At 41.2% G+C, this 20,077-nt stretch overlaps 1 protein-coding gene across 14 annotated transcripts in view; it reads right to left on the bottom strand.

The window, feature by feature from the left end:
- Nucleotides 1-20,077, bottom strand: part of LIMCH1 (LIM and calponin homology domains 1) — a 181,979-nt gene that overhangs the window by 113,976 nt on the left and 47,926 nt on the right. For 13 of the 14 annotated variants that reach the window (XM_074587915.1, XM_074587919.1, XM_074587921.1 and 10 more), the window contains exon 2: nt 354-424. In XM_074587915.1, the coding sequence (XP_074444016.1) occupies nt 354-424 (71 nt within the window). The remainder of the gene's footprint in view (nt 1-353; nt 425-20,077) is intronic. The other variant, XM_074587922.1, reaches the window with a different exon arrangement.

The raw sequence follows: 20,077 nt of genomic DNA, 5'->3' as shown, positions 1-20,077 counted from the left end.
TCGCTGTAGCAGAGATGTCCGCAGGCAGGTGTGGAACACCATTTGCCAATCTGTGGTTAACATATTTAAATAAAAGGAAACCAAAAAGCAAACATCATTTTTACTTTACATAAGTCAACTAAGGAGCTGGGGTGGAGTGAGGGAAGCATTTTGCAAAACCTGTTTTCTTTAAGCCACATATCAATCCTCACCATAACAATAGCTTTGGCACCGAAATGATGCTGCAGCGAAATACCAGCATGCACAATGTCAAAACTCGCAAAAGGAAATCAACAATTGGACATATTAGCTAAAGTTCATTTCAGCTTTAGTCAAGATTGTATTCAAGGCTCAAAATTATAAGTGTTACTTACTCACACAGAAGAATGCCGTTTTCTAATCCAGAACGAAAATCTTTCTCACCAAAACTTCTGCCCGTCACTTGCTGCAGAAGAGTAGGGGGAAACAAAAGAGTGACATCTATAAGAAGGCATACTTTTCAAGAGCCATTCATAACATTCAGTTAAAGCATCTGCTGCATAGGAAACATCTGAGCTTTACAGATCTTGCTAAAGGACTAAGTTATGCCCATCAACCAGTTTCCTCCTTCCCATTTCATCAAACTATTTAACACAGACTAGAGTTTTTGCGCTGGCCAGTGCAATTACAGATTCTAACTGAGCTGCTTTCTAGGAGTAAAACAACAAAAACTACCAAAACCTTCAATGTAATTTTCAGGATATTTTTAAAACTGCATTCAATAGCATTTTGAATTTTAAAACTATTTAAAACATTTAGACAAACTATGTATCTTTATTGCCTTTTTTTTTTTGCACCACATTAAAAACCTCATACTGAACTTGAATTTTTGGCCTTTAACCCGTCACCTTTATAGAATAAGCAAAGGCAATTGGAAGCACCCACGTGAGATATAGCCATACACCACAAAACTCCTGGTCATATTAAATGATACTTTACGTCATTAAGTCAACTGAGAGCATGAATGCAAACTCAGTGGAAGCTGAGGTTTAGGCACCTACTCACAGTCCGCAGCCTGTCAGGGATGCTTGGACCAGGAGGTACATGCTGCACTACATGCTCTTAAGCCAATCTGTGCTGTTTAGGGACGGACCATCTAGGAACTGTCTAGGAATCCCAATCTCGCCTCAGGGTGCCGGACGCTACAAGCATGGATGAACCCTCATTTATGACTCACTACTATGCTGACAATGGCTTGCCATTCATCCTCAAATTATTCTCAACAGATGATGCGTTCAGTTAAGAGTAAAGAATAGTTATTATTACCACCAACAAATATATAAAAATAGTTGCTGTGTTTTGAGAGCGCTGAACAGAAACAAAACAAAGCAAAAAAAAAAGCCTGCCCAGTTTTTAATTGTCCTCCAGGAGGTCTTCTCACTCAGCCAAAACATTCACCGGATGCTTATAGAGTTCTCATGGCTCCCATCCAATCTTTCAGCAAGACCCTTGCTCTGGGCGTTGCTTCCACCATAGAGAACAGTGACTTGGGGACACATCTGTCCTTACATCCCCATTTTCTCCGTGCTGTTCCGTTCAGATACAAGACCCTTCCCCTCCCAGCTTCCTGTCATAAAGACAGCAATTTATAAAAACTGACAAGTTTGGCACTTTCCCACGGGATTAGCGAATGCACTGGCTTCACAAATGCTGGTTATAGCTACGCGCAGTCTTAGACGGGGAACAACACTTTTTTTTGAATCGAAGTGCAAATGCAAAACCTAATCCTCCACTTAACTATAAGGATATTGTTTTTTTTCAACATGAAGGAACTTCTCCCAACAAACTGGTGTGACAGTGTGCAAACTTAAACCCCTTATACTCTAAGAAGTGTATCAAAGACACCAGTTGACAATCATATTTTATGCAAATATATAAAGTAGAACAAGGCACTGTGTTGCCCTTGTACCTCAGAAGACACCAGATGCAATTTGCCAGTAGTAAATGACCTCTAATCATTTAAACTATCTCTAATCATAGTAAATAATCTCTAATCTCAATCTGCTGGGACAAAGGGAAATCATGACAATAAAACCATTAGCGCTTGGGATGAATGATAGATGGAGCACATCAAAACTGACTTTTATTTCATCCATAGAATAAAGAACAGTACAGAAGGGAACAGGAAGAGCTATTTCATGACAGCCTGACTCATAGTGGTTTTTTCATCTATGCAGAGGGAGAAAAAAAAAAGAAGAAAGGCATCTTACTTCACTCCTCAACATCAAACATTCCAGCTATGGAAATCAATCTTTTTATGTGCTTGTTGAACAGCCTCATTCAGCAGAGACCAGTACTGAAACTGTTAACACAATTCAGGTAAAAATCTACCTGCCAAAAGCTGTCACCTGAGTATTGCTGTCATTACTGATGATGTAGGAAGGTTTCACACATAGTTTCTGGCCACACAAATAAAATCATGAAATGCAAATGCACAGCTGGAACAACAATTCACCCAGCAAGAGGTACAACAAAAACTGGCAGCAGGTGAGGAAAGACAGGAAGGTCCAGGAACAGTGCATGCCTGTTTGAAAAGGAACTGGAAGTATGTGAGGCATGGAAAGGTTTGTGCCTGCTCTAGATGATCCAGCTACAGAGGGGAAACATTAATCAGCTACAAGTCTCCTGATTTAGCCAATTAAAATGTAAGAACAGTTCAAGGGAGAAAGGCTAGAAACTAAAAATACACATGAAGATGACATTATAAACGACAAAGATAAACCCAAAGGGGGACTGAGAGGAGCAAGAAGCTGGGTCCACCTTTTCCAGAGAAAATGACAGCTCAGTTTCCTGGCATATGCACACACATACACATGTGCATGCACACACACGCACACACCCCCCATACACACCCCTCTCTGCAGAGACCACTTTGGGCCACAGAATCATAGTATCGTTTTGGTTGGAAGGGACCTTGAAGACCATCAAGTCCAATGGTTCACCTAGCACTGCCAAGTTACCCTCAGGAACAACCACGGCAGACCCAGAGGCCCACACATGTCTGAGATAACCTTTGCTCAGCACACCGAGACCAGGAGGAGCAACGATTTAAAGTGGCTTCAAGCAAAAGGATTGGCACTCTTATATTTGCAAACAGTCTCCCACATAGCTAAGCACATACTCAAGTTTGCCCAAACCCACATAAAAAGGAAAGCAGGTGCGTTAGCCATGGTATCACAAAACCGCTGCGTGCATCGCAGGACTGTGTTCATGTTATTAATCTGAGCACTGCTCTGTTCCTATTACATTATCGTCTTCCACCTCTGGAAAAACACTCCAGTTTGACTGCTGGATGAAACTCTGAACACACTGACATACAAGGACTAGAGGGTAGCATTTACAGTGCTTCCACTGAGCTTCACTGGACAAAAGAAAATTGTACATCTGCAGCAAGGTACGGAAAACTGGAAAATGGGGGAACAGATCTGTAGCCCATCAAGATTCCGTACTACAGAGAACTGGTATTCAAAACTGAACATGCACAAAACCAGTGATGGACAAATGCAAGGTAGTCTGTATCCTGGACTGCTGCCTTCAGAAAAGGCAAAAAAAAAAAGGCAACACCAAAACCCAGTGAAGATGGTAACTAAGAAAACATTGAGACCTGTCCTTTCTTTGCAAGAAAATCCCTAGACTTTACATGCTTTCGAGACAACTCCATCTGCTACCTAGCATGGCCCCCACGTCACTGGTACAGACCAGCACATTTGGGTAGTACAGGAGGCAGCAGGATACATGGTAGAGTCTCCTATTCACTCCTGCAATGCCAGTACACTGTAATTCTCTGTAGTGCAAGGGTACCAACGTTAGAACGAAGCACCTTAAAGGCAAAAACACAAGCTGTATCCTGCTAACAATTACCAAAAAAGCCTGCCTCCTCTTTAATAAGTTCTATAAAGCTGGAGAAAAAGAGCTGCCTTTCCATATCATACTGAAAATTAAAAATAGAGAACAGAAGTGAAACAATATAATTTATTGTTGTGCTTCATTTATGTGAGGAGGGGTTGTTTTTATTCATCATCTGGATGATATTTTCTTCTCTGTAAAAAGCTGCAAGCATCTTCCACCAAGGCAATTATTTGACTGCCGGACGTGTTTCTCAGTTTCACTGCCACTTAACAACCCAGAAAATGAACGTAGAATTTATAATAAAAGTTTTTCCAAAAGGAATATTAGCAGACTAAACCACAGCACACTGACTCTCTATCACAAGCTTATGGCAATAGCTTTAATATATACTTACACACAGTAACACTTCTTATATACAGTATTGTTGCTGATTAACTCCTTTGTTCTTTGCAGTTACACATGCCACTAAATTTATGTCATCAAGGATGGCTGTCATCCAGCCACTAACCAGTGCCATATTACACAACTCTATTTTCACTAAGCTTCAGTTCACATTGTTTTCCTTGTGTTTTGTATTGCTGCTGGTGCTTCCTGAGATGGAGCTTGCAAAGCCTCTGGTGTCAAAATAGCTTAAGGGCATGAAAAAGAAAAGGTGACAAATTAGTGAGCAGATGCTGGCCTCAGGTGAAATTTACCTCGGCCAACAAGATGCAAGTAGTTGAATAAACACTAAGTCATCAAGGACAACACTTTGAAAACAGTTAGCTTCATTGTCTATGGGCATATCTGAGAGTGGCATGTAAAGCAGTGAACAGAAATATAGACACAGCAGGGAAAGGTCTTTGTTACTCATGATGCTCTTTGGAGAGCTTGTGAAGCATGACAGCAGTGAAAGAAACATTTTCAAAAAGTTTGGTAGGCTGCTCATTTCTTTGTATGTGGGTACGCTGCATTTCAATTTTGTACAGCCAGTATTTTCCCCCATATGATTTTTTTTACTTAAACGAAAAAAAGCCCACCCTGCTACTTAACTCAAAAACATGCTGCTTTTACTTCAGGAAGATGCAAAAGTAGGGCTTAAACTGTAATAATCACACGTATCTACATAGAAAGCATTAGATAATGTAAGCAGCAGGGAACAGAAACCACCAAAAGAAGCATGAGAGTTTTTAGGGCATCAGGATTTGGTGCCTTTAGTAATGAATTCCTACTTCCCCATTTCTGACATATCATTTGAGCTAATAACATGAATATGCGAATTAAATTCCTTTTTCGGGTAGCACAGACAAGAGACTTCTGAACTAAACACCACTGACAAATTTAAAGTCGGCTTTACATTTGCGGACCAGAAGTGTGCCACACTGCTATGGCAGCACAATGGGACTTGGAGATCCTTCACCAACTCCTGGTTCTGCCACATCCTGCACAGGCGATGCTTCGCTCTGTCTGCGAAAGGGGATAGAACACATCATCTAGGCATGAGCTCCCTCCCTCTTCCTGCACAGCAGAGGGATTTAAATTGCTAGAATTATAGCAGTATAAGCTAGTCCTAAACAGCTTTATTACAAATATTAGGAAGAGTGACAGACAAACTTGAGGACTGCATGAATGGAACTTCCCAAGAGCAACAAACCCTGGTCTAGGCAATACCTATCTTCCAGGAAGGCTGAATGATGACAAGCACTCCACACAAAACTTTCCAAGGCCTTACAGTATTGAGGTAATTTACTACTCAAATCAATAAAAGGGCGGACAACTTGAATATCTTTAGTGTGTATTTCTACTCTCAAGGACAAAGCCAGCATGAGCTCAGAATGACTAATGTAGTCAGCAACGAAACACCTGAAATCCCGTAGCATGGAACCTGAAAATTTAAAGAATGCATGGGAGGAAGGGGGGAGATTTCACACTTGAGTAACAAGATTAATCTGCAAAGAAAGCACTTAACATTATTTAGTTTTAGATCTTCCACTTTCTGGTCACTTAAGCTTAACTGCAATCTGCAAAGTTAACTAGCCATGCTGATGCTCCCTTTGTTCTTTTCCTCTGGCTGTTCACCCTCATATTATTCTTTAAAGAGCCAGAGAGTTGGCTTGCTCTTTTTCACACTTCATAGGAACTCAATTTTTTTCTAGCAACAACAGAATAAAATAGGGGAGAGCACATTCTCCTCCATTTGCTTTAAACTTCCATCTGCCACACTGTCAGTTGGGTTAGCTGACAATTTGGTGTCAACATATAGCATGGGAGAACCATACCCACTGACATAAACATACTGCCAACACTTTTCGTGGACCTGATTAAGTCCTCACCAAATGAAAGCAAAGGTACAGCAAAGGGCTACAAAGATGATTAGGGGATTGGAACACCTCTCTTATGAAGAAAGGCTGAGGGATTTGAGTCTCTTCAGTCTGGAAAAAAGATGAGTGAGGGGGGACCTTAACACTTAGAAATACTTAAAGGGTGGGTGTCAGGAGGATGGGGCCAGGCTCTTTTCAGTGGTGCCCAGCAACAGGACAAGAGGTAATGGGCACAAACTTGAGCATAGGAAGTTCCACCTAAACATGAGGAGGAACTTCTTTACTTTGAGGGTGGCAGAGCCCTGGCACAGGCTGCCCAGAGAGGTGGTGGAGTCTCCATCTCTGGAGACATTCAAAACCTGCCTGGACGCATTCCTGTGCAACCTGCTCTGGGTGACCCTGCTCTGGCAGGGGGGTTGGACTAGATGATCTCCAGAGGTCCCTTCCAACCCCTACCATTCTGTGATTCTGTGAATGATTTCTTTGCTATGGGATGCCAGTGAGTACCTCTTCTTTTCCATGAAGGGAGAGGCAACTAAAAAAGAGCCAAAACCAATCAAAAACCCCACAACAGCTGATTTTTTCCAATTCTTTGCATAGTTTAGTGAGGAAATGATCCTATGAATGGACACATGCATTTATATTTAGTGTATAGACTAAAAGAACAGATCCAACCAGTACTCCGTTTAGGAAACATGACAAAAGAAACACAGAAAGACACTAACTTCCACCCCGGGCCTCCACCATCCCTGTTCTTCCTACTAAACAAGAATTTACCAAGATGAAGACAACAGGACTCCACTGACACTCAAGAAAGACCACAGGCCAACTCTAAACTGCTATGGAGCAGCACTGCTCTGTTGACTTGGGCCTTGAGTTCAGCAGGTCTTTGACAGCACCCCCTCAGCACTTTCATACACAACAGAGGTCAGTCTCAGAGCATCTGCACTACAATTCCGCCTGCTGAAAGGCCAAGACATGATGGGAGAAGACAACTGCAAGCCAACGAGGCTTATTGCTGCTGACAAAGCACAGGCATTGCTATATTCCTCCTTTCCCCATTAACATACCACTGCCATCAGCAGCTATTACCTGCCCAATGCTTTAAAGCTAAGTCTGGTAAGGTTTTGTCCTTGCTAATCCTGCCCGTCACCATAGCTTTCCACACTGAAATTCTGCATTGCTAACAGCAGCATTATACACACAGGGTTGCCATACATTGTTTTGGATTTATGATCTTGCAGACCCACACGCATTTCTGCCAGGACATCTGGTAGTATAATCCCGCTTGGCTGGCAAGCTGCTGAGGAGTGTTAAAATTTCATGATAGAGAAAAATCAATCTCCTTTTTCATCTCCCCTCCCTAATGCTGTTTGTATACATTCCCAGGTGCATTGCCAAACATTGCAGCCTTCCCTTTGGGGTGGGGTGGGGCAGAAAACATTTCATTCAAGGTTGAACATTTTGTGGAGAAAGAACAAAGAGCAACAAGAGAAAACTTAAGAGTCGTCTGTCAAATTTCTCCTGGCTGCAGCACAAGCCCTGAAAGCGTCACCTAGCAGCAGGTCATCTGTTACATCAAATTTGTATTTGACAGTCAGTAAGTTAGCATTGCATCATTGTTTTATGGGTAACCAGCTTCTTATCTGTACTTCAAGCAGTATTATCAAAATTAGATACCAGATGACAGACATAACAGAACACTCTAAGATACCTGGTTTTAATCAGTCGTTCAATTTAGGGTTCTTTTTATTGCTAAAACAACAAGAAAAAACATCTCTGAGAAAAACTTATTTCCTGTACTGTGGGATATATCATCTCTTTGCTAGTTTTAATGTGAATCAAAGAAGGGGGATTTGTAGGCTCCTGCCATAGATTTATCAGTGGAGTGTTCATCCTCCTTGACTGGGGAGAAGGAGGAATGAAGCATCATTTCAGGAAAAGATCTTGTATTAGATGGAAACTACATCTAACCATAATGAAATGTTCTTTAGCTCTGTACGCTTTTCTCTAAATACAAGACCCCATGTAGACGGTCAGAGGAGCAGAGATCAGGATTAGTGTGGACAATGTGGAGTCAACAAGAGCACAGAATGCACCTCCTCAATTTGAGACCCTCATTTAATCTAGTCCTGGCCATCTGGAGAGCCTGGCCTCGCTCCTCTACACCATCTGGAGAAAGCTCCCTGTTCAGCTACCCTTTTTACTGCTGCACAACCTACACCAGTTCAGGGCAAACCAGTACTTAATGGCAGTTCCTGCAGCTTTGAAGGGAAGAGGAGCAGATGACTAGTAATTACTAGCTATCACGAACACCTTTTTCCCAAGGTCTTATTTTCTTACACAGCCAGGCTAAACAAGCAGTCTGCTCTCACTGAAAAATGAAAGGCTGATTAAAGTTATTATGAATTTTCCAGCCTCTTCACTGCGATCCCCTGGGGCTTGCCATGAGCAGACAAGCACCTGCACTGCCTTCTATTGTCCCTCTTCAGTTGCAGGCAGAAAAAAAAAAAGCACATACAGGGAACTACTCTCAAAAGCAGTAACTGTTGATTTAGCCCTTATTATTTCCCTAACGTGATGCATCTTGAAGCTGGAATCAGTGCTGATGCAGAGAGATAACTCAAGCTCTGGCTACTGAACTCAAAGCAGCTGTCAGACCAGAACCTCACATTTTATCACCAAGCCAAAACTTTTTTAGCAAAGGCCAGGAGACATTTTTTCCTTTGCCTCAGGTTGATTACACTAGCAACTAGCCAGCAAAACAGGAAGTTGGGTTTCTGGCCACCTCTAAAAGAGCAAAGAATTAGAACAGCCATTGTTTTATCCTTTAAATCCTTTTTCTAGTTGCAGTATCCCATGATCTTGAAAAACTGCTCCTCCAAAATATATGCTACATTGCATCATCTACATGTTGTATCTGAAGCATCTGCTAATAAAACCCTCTATTTTCTCTTCTCCAGCTTTAGAAAGTTTAGACAGTCCTGAATCAGAAGTGTTTAAAGCTCTGTCAACTAATTACAGCTGCAGAGCAAGACACAGGCAGCAGACTCCTCATTGAGTCCCACGTCTTGTCTCACCCTCAAAGCAATGAAGAGATCAACAGCTCTGTGGGAGATGATGGGATCGCCGCAGTATCTAGAGTTGTTAATCCCCACTTCATACTGCTCTAACCTATTTTACATTATCGCTGCATTTGTGTTTGACAAGACCACTGCGCTACTTCTTGGACGAGCAAATTTTTGACACCAGTGTGGGGTTTTTTGCCAGGAATGTGCATCTTGGCAGACAACTTTAAAACTGCACACACTTAAAGCTGGACAGAGACGGGAATACAAACATACAAAAAGCTGCAAGTTCAAGAGGCCCAACACTAGAAGCACTTCAGCTTGTCGTTAACCACTGTCAGAGAGACTACCGAAACGCAGTACTGTTACTGAGTTTTGCAATGAAAAATGTCTGCCAGGAGACACCAGCTTCCCTTTTTGAAGAAATTAGGTGTTCACTTGAGCAAACCATTACTGAATTTAACCATCCGTTTAAAGACGACACTTAATGTCTTAAGGTCTCATCAGAGCCTCTGAAATGTCAATGATGAGCATCACTAGGCACCAGTCTACCTTGAAGCTTTTAAATTTAATGTCATCAAGTCATATCAAGACAAGTCCTTATGTAAAGTGTCCCATTTACAGTCTGTACAATTTAAATATATATATAAAAAGTATAGCTCAGCAACGCATTTTAAGACCTGGTTCTCCAGACAATAAGCCTGGAAGCCCAGGGCAAGCAAACCATGAAACTGTCAATGGGGAATAAGTCACTTCATGCAGACAACGCTGAAAAGCATAATTCTATCTACCATCAGTATAACTCTGCAAAACTTTGCTCCTTTCAAATAAAAGGGAAAGAGGAAAAATACCAACACTTCTGAGAGCAGTATCTGAGCTCCTTGGATGTTCGCTCTGAACTCTGGATTGTCACTTGGCACATTCTCCAGAACAGAGCTGCATGCCACAGCTTTGCAGTCACTTGCAAACAAACCGCAGAACTACCAGCTTCTAAACAGGAAAAAATGTGCATTTCAAAAATCACGGAACGAAGAAAAATTATCTACTTGGCTGCAGAAAGAAGGCTAAACTTAATTCAGCCATACACTTTTGAGGCCTTCATTAATAACTCTTTGGAAGTAGATCTATTTTGTTCCTGCCTCTATAGAGACAGAGTTAAGGAAAAGCATTCACACTCTGAATGCTTTTCCAGCTAAGCCAGTTTTTAAACACCATTTGGCCACTGAGCAAGGGTGGAGCTACATTTGTAGTGCTGTCAGGGAGCGGCAAGGGCCACCTGCTCCCTGAGGGCGGGCAAGCCAGGAGAGAAGGGCAGCCCCAGCACAGGCTGTGTCCTCACCACTGGGGGACAGTCGCACAGAGCATGAGCTGAGAGGTAAAGCCAGGTGTTGGTAACAAGGTCCATCCACAGCATCAGACAGCAAAGTGATGAACTGCGTCTGGGGTCTGTCCAGGGAGTCCAGTCAGGAGCAAAAGGAGACAAGGACAGAGACAGGACTGAAAACAAGGCTGCGGTGTGGGTCCAAAGCTCATGCAGGAGCCAGGACTAAAGACAAGGAACAGACACAACCTACAATGTACCATACAAGGGGTCTGTCCAAGAGATGAGGTACCTACAGCATTATGCTGTGCATCAACAGCAACAGCTCCAGAAGCACCAGCTCTGAAACCATGACAAACCTGACCATGGAGCAAGAAACAGAACGAGCAACCAGAAGGCTCACTCTGCAGATGCCATCTCTGCTGCCAGAGACTCTGGACATAACAGAAATGGTGATGCTCCTGCAATGCACCACAATTACTGGTTCTCAGCAACACTGATTCACTTTACCCATCTTACAGCAATATAAAAACCCCTTTCTTCTCCCCTCACACCTTGCATGATAATTGGAGAGGATAACACATCCACAAAGAGAACGCTGCTCTCAGGGAAGAAGCAAAAAAAGAAAAGAAATAGGAAGGTATGGTGAAACAGACCAACTGTTTATCTCCAAATTACAATGACATTACAAACAGATAGAAAGCCTTCTGCAGCCTTTACTGGAGCAATCTGGTTTTCTGTTCTCCCCCGCTCTGCTCCAGGCCTCCCACGTCCCAAATCCTGAAGGAGAGGCCCTGCAGAAGGAAATAGTGACTGATGTTTTAGAGCAAGTGGACACAATACGGTGGTAGATTTGACTGCCTTTAAATAGAAAAGAAAGTACTTTAAGATTTCAAATCACAGCCTACTCTTGAAAAGGCACTTCCAAGAACAACCACCAGCTTAAACAAAACTTCCACCTTCTGCTCTATTTACTTCTCTCCCCTCCTCCTCTCCAAAATCACATTTTTCCCCCAACTAAAGAATGTTTATATCTATCTTTCAGCAGATTACTGCCATTGGAGCTAGCAATCTTGCAGTGCATAATGAGTACTAGAATTGAAAGCCATTTTTCATTCATCTGATTTAGCCAGAACAGGGCAGTTAGACATAGGAACCGATAGAGTTTTCTGCTAAATGGAATTCATAAATCAGTATTGTTGTCCCCTGCAATGATAAACATGCCACTTACAGATCCAGAGCATCAAATCAAGACCTATTTACAAAGTCACCCCTGAGACAGAAAATAGCAATGTTACAGGGGGTAAGTTGTTGCTATTTTCTCCCCTGCTGCTGCAGATACAGGGAGCTTTTGTTTGGAGGACATTGAGAACAGAGGGAGAAAGGGAGGAGGATTGATGATGCTTACAACAATAACAAACACTGCTCTTTTCTATTGCCGGAGCACCTGCTGCCTCCATCAGTTCAGGCTCATCCATTATGCAGCACACCAGCCGCGAGGGCTCCAGAAGCACCGGCTCTGAAGCCATGGCAGATCTGACCAAGGAGCAAGGCACAGGACAAGCAACCTCTCATTATCTAATCAATGAGCTGCACTAGCACTCATTCTCCTCCCTGTTTATTGCTGGGTGAGACAAATAGTAGGAGCAATTAGACTAAGCATCTGGGTCGAATACAGACAGAGGAATAAAAGAAATTTGCCTTCAATAAAATTTGTCAGTTTAGGCTTGTAGCAAATAAATTCCTGAAGAGAGAAGAAAACCTGACAACTATTTTAATTGCTCTTACTTTTATTTTTACTGTTAGTGGAAACCATGTAAGGTCTAAAATGGATTGAAAGGAATGTAATTATTTCACTGTAATGCTTTAATAGTGGAAAAGGAGGTATTAAAAACATGCTTAATGTTTCCAATCTAAACAATAAGAACTGCAAGTTTCAAAGCATTTGCTACATTTCTACAATTCCAAGAAATCTTTTGAGTTGGTCACTCCCCCAGCAGAATCGGGCCCTGTCCCATGAACATTTTCACACTTCCCTCACACTACCAAACTGGAGAACCTCACTCATGCCAACGGGGCAACTCAAATGCTACTTTAAACACGAAGCATTGGCAGGACTCAACGCTGAAAAGTGTATTTAAATATTATCAGCGTTGGCTTGCAAAGCACGTTTCGGAATTAGTTGGTTAATTCACAACTTCCAGCTGTCAGAGTGAGATGGAAAAGCATGAGTGACTGAAGTTCTTTACCAGCACAGTGGTTTTCCATGGACCTCCTAACAGTCATGTACACTGAGCAACCTTCTTCAAATCTGAAATAAATTAAGAAAATCCAGAGCTCTTGAAACCATTATTCATACAACTGTATAAAACGGGAAATAAAGTTTATTTAAGTTGCTTTCCTAAATAAGTTGTTTTCAAATTTCACATATTATTCAAATAGTAGATGAAATTAGGGGCAAATACATATCATTAACAACTTTCTCCATTCCTATTAAAAAGCACATGGGTTTACAATGTTATGTGGCACTCATCAATAATATTTTACTTCCAACCATGGAAGAGCACTACTATCTTACAAACGGGAAAATGAACCAGAACTGTCAGAACAGGAATACCTGCCTAATCTACAAGTAAAATTATACACAGCATGGAGGAAAAAAACGCCAAACAAACAAAAAAAGCACCCACACCACCACACACCCCACCCCCAACAAAAACACTCTAGAATGTATTTAAATAATACAGATATTCTGTGCATCAGCATACATTTTTTGGACAACACTGCAACATTCTTTTGACAAGGCGATCACTTAAAGGAAAATATATTTCTCTCCCCTTGTGTTTTTAATGTGAAAAGGTATCTGCATGACAGCAGGGGCTTTGTTGCAGAGTTTACATGCTCGTACAGTTTTTCAAGCCTGACAGTCCGCAGGTGCGCCAAAGCCATATTAAAACTTAAGATGATAACCCCTGAGATGTTTTAAAAGGGAAAGCTCAGGAAGAACCCAAAGCTTCTTTCTCCCTGGCTAAAATTAAAAGTGTCTCTTGCAATCAGCTGACTAATAGGTGCAAATTCTAAACCTCTCATGCTAAATATTGCCCAGCTTAGGCTGGAAGAAGCAGTCACCTATGGCGTGCTACCAGAACAGCTGTCTGATAACAACCTGTCATCTTGAATTAAGGGCAAATGTTTAAGACTTCCCTTGAGAGGGGAAAAAGAAAAAGGAAAACATAAAAAAGCAACTGACACAGGTGTTATTTGCTACAAAAGCATCAGTTGACACCACACTGAAATTTGGACAGTTTCATTCTAACAGTCAATCCAGTTTTGAATATGCTTCCTAATTTGTCACTCCATGACTAGAAGCAGACTGCTCAGCAGAATACAAGAAGGTTTATACAGAGTTGGAGAGGCTGTTGGAAAACCAATGTTATTTCGCTGAGATGGATCTGCTGATACATTTGCAGCCACCACCTGATTTAGCTATGCCAGTTAGTCTGTCTTAAAGCTAATTTTTCTTCTAGTATCAATCCTACCATGGCTGGGTTTGCTCATGACAAGAGTCACCAGGTATCTGAGTATGAGCTGGCTCATTTTAGCCAAAACAGGAATACCAGCATACTCTCCAACCATCTGTTTTTACCATACACTGCAAACTTGGCCAAATAATTTTAAAGTCCAGCGCTTTTGTAGTGTTTTGCATACTCTGCACTCTGAGTCCACATTTTAGAAAATTGCTAGATATTTTCTCCAATTAACTTGAAGGGATGCTTGCTTATTCTCCTCACTCTCTACCTTTCAAAACATCAGTGATTTTCACTCCTCATCAATAAAGAGAGACCTTTTTCCTCCATCACATATCACCAGCAGGTACAAATGTTTAGTAGGACAAATGCTTATGTGGGAACAAAGGAATTTAATAAAGGGATATTAAAAGACAGAAAGTGAACCTTCCTGCTGCCTCAACACATGGTGGAGGCAAGGGGGTAGGAGGAAGAGAAGAGCAAGGAGTGCAAGGTGCCTTGATTGCATCCCATAAATTTTATCCATATCACTTTCAGATGAAGTCAGTGCATGCATTTTCTCTGCTGTCTCAGAGTTTGACTTGGGTAAAAACAAAAAGACACATGAGGGTAAAAATGAAGTTCCAGACAGAGTGTACTTTATCCATTAGGATCTACAGGTAAGTCCTTTTGATGCAGGTTAACTCCTACAGAAAAGCATAGCTGCCGTCTCCAAAAATTACAAAAACCATGTTCATCCAAATTCCAGGAACACAAGAGGCGGCCTCACAACACTCACTCTAGTTATTTCATTTTTATCTTAATGAGCTGACACTGTGTAATGCAAAGGCATTTGCAACAGTACAAAATTATCAAGTTAAATAAACTATGTCTCAACAGTTAATTGTGTCTTCTTATGGCCTGTCTGAAGAATCATTATATAATGGAACAAAACTGGATGTCTATTAACATGAAAAAAACAGATTCAACATCAGAAAAAAAATACTATTTTTGTATGTTTTGCATCCAAACCACAAGCCAGCCAGCACTAGAATTTTCTCCAAGACTAATAAAAGTTAAGTTACTTTGCGGTCTTTGGTTACTGGGTTAAAACCAGAGACATTGCTTTAAAACTCTGTTTTTACGTAGCAGGGTTTACAATTTAAACCAGACAGCAAATGCAAATGAACATTTAGACAACTGAAGCTGGGTTTTGAATACTGTTTAGCACCCCTCCACCTAGGTCTGAACTACCTCTTGAGCTGTGCACAAAACCACATCCTCTCCATGATTCTGTCGTGCCATTTTCTCCCCTCTCCGGCTTAACCCCATACGATAGGGCCAATTTTGGCCACCTGATAGGGGAACTGAAGCAGGATTCTGTAGAGACAAGCTTCAGATTAAATGACCTCCTATTTTCACATTTTAGTGGCATTCTTTTTGGCTTCAGGTAGCAAGGGAAGATGGAATGACCCTGTCTAAAGCCAAAATTAAAAAGTAATATTGAACAGGCAAATTAAATAACAAATGTGCTGTCCCTTGCTACATCACCAACCAATGCTGATGTCTTTTGCAGACCTCATAAGTAGAAGCAGGCCACTACGTCTAGATGCCCAAATCTACCGTTTGTTTCTTCTATAAGAATTTGCAAAATAACACTTGCAGAGTTGAGTGAGTACCTCTGCTCAGCTTGCTAAGATGAAAGACAAGGTCTTTTTAAAGACTTGTCCATGGAAAGTCAGTGACCCACATGATCATGCAGAACCCATAACTCCTGTCATTTATGAGATAAAGCACATGTGGATAATGAGAAAAAACCCAACAAATAGAAACCACAGAAATCCAAGCTGATGCATTTAAATGAGCTGTCACAATACTGCATGGAGGAGATAAAACTAAAAGTGAAAACGCAGTTTATTTCCATCTATTCCTAATGCTAGCTCATGATCCCTTTATCTTCACTAATATTACTGTGACCCTCTTCAAACTCCTCTGGTTTGCTATTGCCACTCATGTACCATCTATCTTCTCATTTTTTATCATCTCACTCTTGCCGTGATAGCCACAGTACCACATTTCCTCTGATTTATCCAGTTTTCTACATCAAGAATAGAAAATAAGTATTTCCACTCAGGAGTGGAAACTAATGTCTAGCTAAAAATCCCTTGAGCTTACAGGTTGGTTTCTCATTCATTTTTAGTTAGGCACGTGGTATTTGATCCCAAGGTAATAACAGCCATCCCGACTTCTATTAAGATCAGTGAAAACTAAGCCATTCAGTGCTCCACAGGGTCCCAACTGTGTCTTAGCCAGTTCAGCTATTTGCAGACCATTTCTGTACAAGAATTAAAGAAGGTGCTACTGTCTGCAGCTAGTAACTCCCACACAGGGCAAGAAGGTTGTGATTTGCTGCTGCTTTCAAGTGCCCTAAAATAAACAAACCCCTTTGTTCCTTCCCCTTGTAGTAACAGGAGTGACCAGATGGGAAAAATCAAACAAAGGTTTTCCTGATTATATCCTTTTTATTATAAACAGCTGGTTTTATCCATGTCATTCCTAGATCTTACACAACTTCTTGATGGCCTTCTGCACAAAAATCATTTTTTAATCTATCTACAATCTATCATTTTTATATCTATCTACATTAAAGTCTTTCAAATCTTCATATTGTTGATTTGTATTCAGTCAACAGCTAAATACAACCCAACAATTTAACAGATGAGATGATCTCTCCAACTAACACATTTTACAGGTTTTATCAGTTTGCAAATTCACAGAGCAACCTCCCAGGGACTAACACATGTCTCACAATCAAAACAAACAAAATCTGCAGTCCTCAGAAGATATTTAGTAAACAAAACAAGGTGTGTGCTGACTGCAGTATTAGCATAAACAAATACCACTAAAATAGTTTTTTTCCCATACTTTAGAAGTCAGAACTAATTCCAAATTCTTAGGAATATGGCACAACCTGAATCTCTGCTCAAAGTCACTTTAATGCTGTGAGATCAGTGCCTAAAGAAGGACTCCGAAACAGCACCTTTCCAAATAAGAAAAAAAAAACCAAGTTTGACATAGTCGCAGAACAAGATACTAATGAGGCTGTTTGTAATTAGCTCAGAGAAAAGAAACATCAGCAATAAACCTGCCAGCTCTTAGGCTGACGGCAACCCCAGAGAGTAGGAGGGAGCTGAGAAATATTGGCAGAGCCTCCCGGAGTAAAGGCTGAGGGTGTGAGAGAGGAGAGGAAGCGGAGAGCAATGGATCCCTAGCCCCTTCCAAGATTTCTGTCTGCAAAGTATCTATATGCATTAGTGAAACCACGAGGTTCCGCTGCTAACAGAGTGTTTGCAGCTTGTGTCCGTGTCTGCAACGTGTGTGTGACTAAACAGGTCCTGATGCACGACAGCAGGCAGCCGACTCCCATCAGAGACTTCAGGCTCATCAGTATCAGCAGTTGCCACATCTCAGCTGTATTAAATAGTAGTATTACAAACATTCAATACCATTTTTATATTCACTAAATCTTTAAAAATCAAGTAGAAAATAAAATAAACCCAAAACCTAAAGAACTTAATTGGTTATGAACATTGAGCCTACCCTGTACCGAAGGCTTTTGAAGGAAGCTGCAAAATAAAAACAAATTTAAATTTTAAAAATGTGTTTGGAAACATGTCAGCTGCTTTTCTTTTTAGTATTTCACATATAACTATTTGTGGTTTAGCTAGGAATTTTTTAATATTCATTTGATTCAATGAACAGATGCCAAAGCTTCATCTCAAAATTCTGTTTAAGAGTTTAATTTATTTTTTGAAAAGGAGCTAATAGGTTTTAAGTATCTAACCCTTCTTCAGGAAAAGGTCCAGAAACAAAACCCAGCCAGAGGTCAGACTTGTTAAACACATATCTATGAAATTCAGATTAAAACAGTGCTTCCTGCAATTAAAACATTTTCTACATTTCCTGCTGGGCTCAAAATTCAGTCTTTTTGCTCTTGGGACAGAGGGCAAAAATGAACTCTTCTAAAAGAGAAAGTTTAGAAACATCCAGCTGTGCAACTTCTCAACTAAGTAGAGCCACACCAAATATATGCGTGCTCTGGAGAGGTTATCTCCACTCCCATACCCTAGTTACTCATATGACCAAGGCATGCGATAAAAGCAGCTATCTGATCCAAAAGTCAGGAAACTGGGAATTCCCTGTTACACCCTAAGCCCAAACCAGATGCCTGCACCTGCATCCCAGCACCTCCTTGAGCCACGACTGGACCAGCTCAGCACCTCCCTGAGCCCTGCTGGAGACCTCCCGGGACCCTATCACACCACCTCCCACCAGCAGCTCCCACTGGTTCTCCCCTTCCCAACACCACCTCCAGCTGCCAGAAAAAACTTCACCGCCACTCCCAGGCTGACGGTGAGGGTCATTAGTGAATCCTAGAGAAATCTGGCATTCAGCAGGAAGACGACAAACATTAGGGCCAAAACAAGTTCTCCTGGAGCAATGATGCCTAAGACACAGGTATCTGGGTCCAGTTTGCAGCTCAGCCATGAGCTGCTTGTCTTAGACTTAAATCTCAACATATCAACTGCATTATACAAACCCAGCCACTTGGCCAGTATTTCCAGTCTGTCTTTGTGGGGGGACTTTTTTTAATGTTATCTTTCAGATTAGCTATTTAATCAATTTATTGCTTTGTAAAACAATGCACCTCGTACCAGTTTTAAAATCTGATTATATTTCTATACCAGTCTCTCACATAATAGTTACTTTGCACAAATCAGACCACCCTATTTGCAGGTATAAGCACTTATATACATTCACTACAATTACAAAAAACCCAACTGTTCACAACTGTCAGATTAAGTAGGACACACAAAGGAATGCAAGCATCTTGGACTAATAGTTCTGTAAAAACAGATGCTAAACCTCCTCAAATGCGCTCTTCATTAAAAATAAGTAACTTCTGAAAATTGAGTATTTATCTGTAAGTTCTCTAGAATTATAGAAACAAATAGAAAGCTTTCTCCACAGTTAAGAGCTAAAATTTCTTTCCCTATATAGAATACAATGATTGTTTTGTTGGAAGAAAGTCATCTATGATTCAAAGCAAACTGCTCTCAGTTCCTGAGGCTCCCACTAGTCACGCAGCTAAAAACAAGGCGTGTAAACAGCATGAAATACATTTCACGTACCAATTTGCATTTGCCATCTCTGGAGATGAGCTTTTCTCCACTTCTCAAATCAGAGAGGCACCAAGGACCAGCTTCGTGTTCTCACATTTTTCTTCCTCTCCCTTCTCAGATCAGTTCTCACCTTCTGCAATAGCACTTTTCAGTCATGAAGCTATATAGAATTCAATTCAGTAGATACTTAGGCCAAGTGAGAATTGACTACAGCATCTAACTTCTCCTAGGGCATCTGAACACAGAATATTCTGGTTAACCTGTCACTCAAAATTCAGTCAACTGGAACTAAGAGATGTAATGGCAGTCTGCATATTACCTTTTCAAGTAAGCGCCCTCCCAAGGAGTAAGAACATAAATACAAGCATTTCCTCCTCTACTATGATGGCAATATTGCTTTATCTTGCGTTATTCCCAGGTGGTCACTTGCTTCATTTAGAGGCTCTGCTGGGGAACAAAAAACAACCTGATGTTCTGAAAGGCCCTTAGAGGCTAAATCATCTCTGTCTCAAAGTTCAATCAAATATTTCAAATTCAAAATATTTGAAGTTTAGTTGAAATCAAACTCAGTAAAGAACAACTATTTTGTCATTAACCATTACCAAGAAAACTCCTCTACAGCAGCAGCTATTCTTCCCTTAGGAAATCCAGCCTTATGCTCAGCACACCTCATGCTAACTTTGCAGTGCCCCATTCCTGGCCTGTTGGGCTCTTTACTAGCACATCAGGAGAACCTGCTGCTTGAGCTGATGCTTGGCTCCCGGTGCTGCTCATTACAGCACAGGCTATATGCACAGAAAAACAGCAGCGGCCCCAAAACGTGGGTACAGGC

This window comes from Larus michahellis, chromosome 5 (genome assembly GCF_964199755.1).
Source record: "Larus michahellis chromosome 5, bLarMic1.1, whole genome shotgun sequence".
NCBI lineage: Eukaryota > Metazoa > Chordata > Aves > Charadriiformes > Laridae > Larus > Larus michahellis.
The sequence above is the reverse complement of the archived record's forward strand: the minus strand, read 5'-3'. Positions and strand labels throughout refer to the sequence as shown.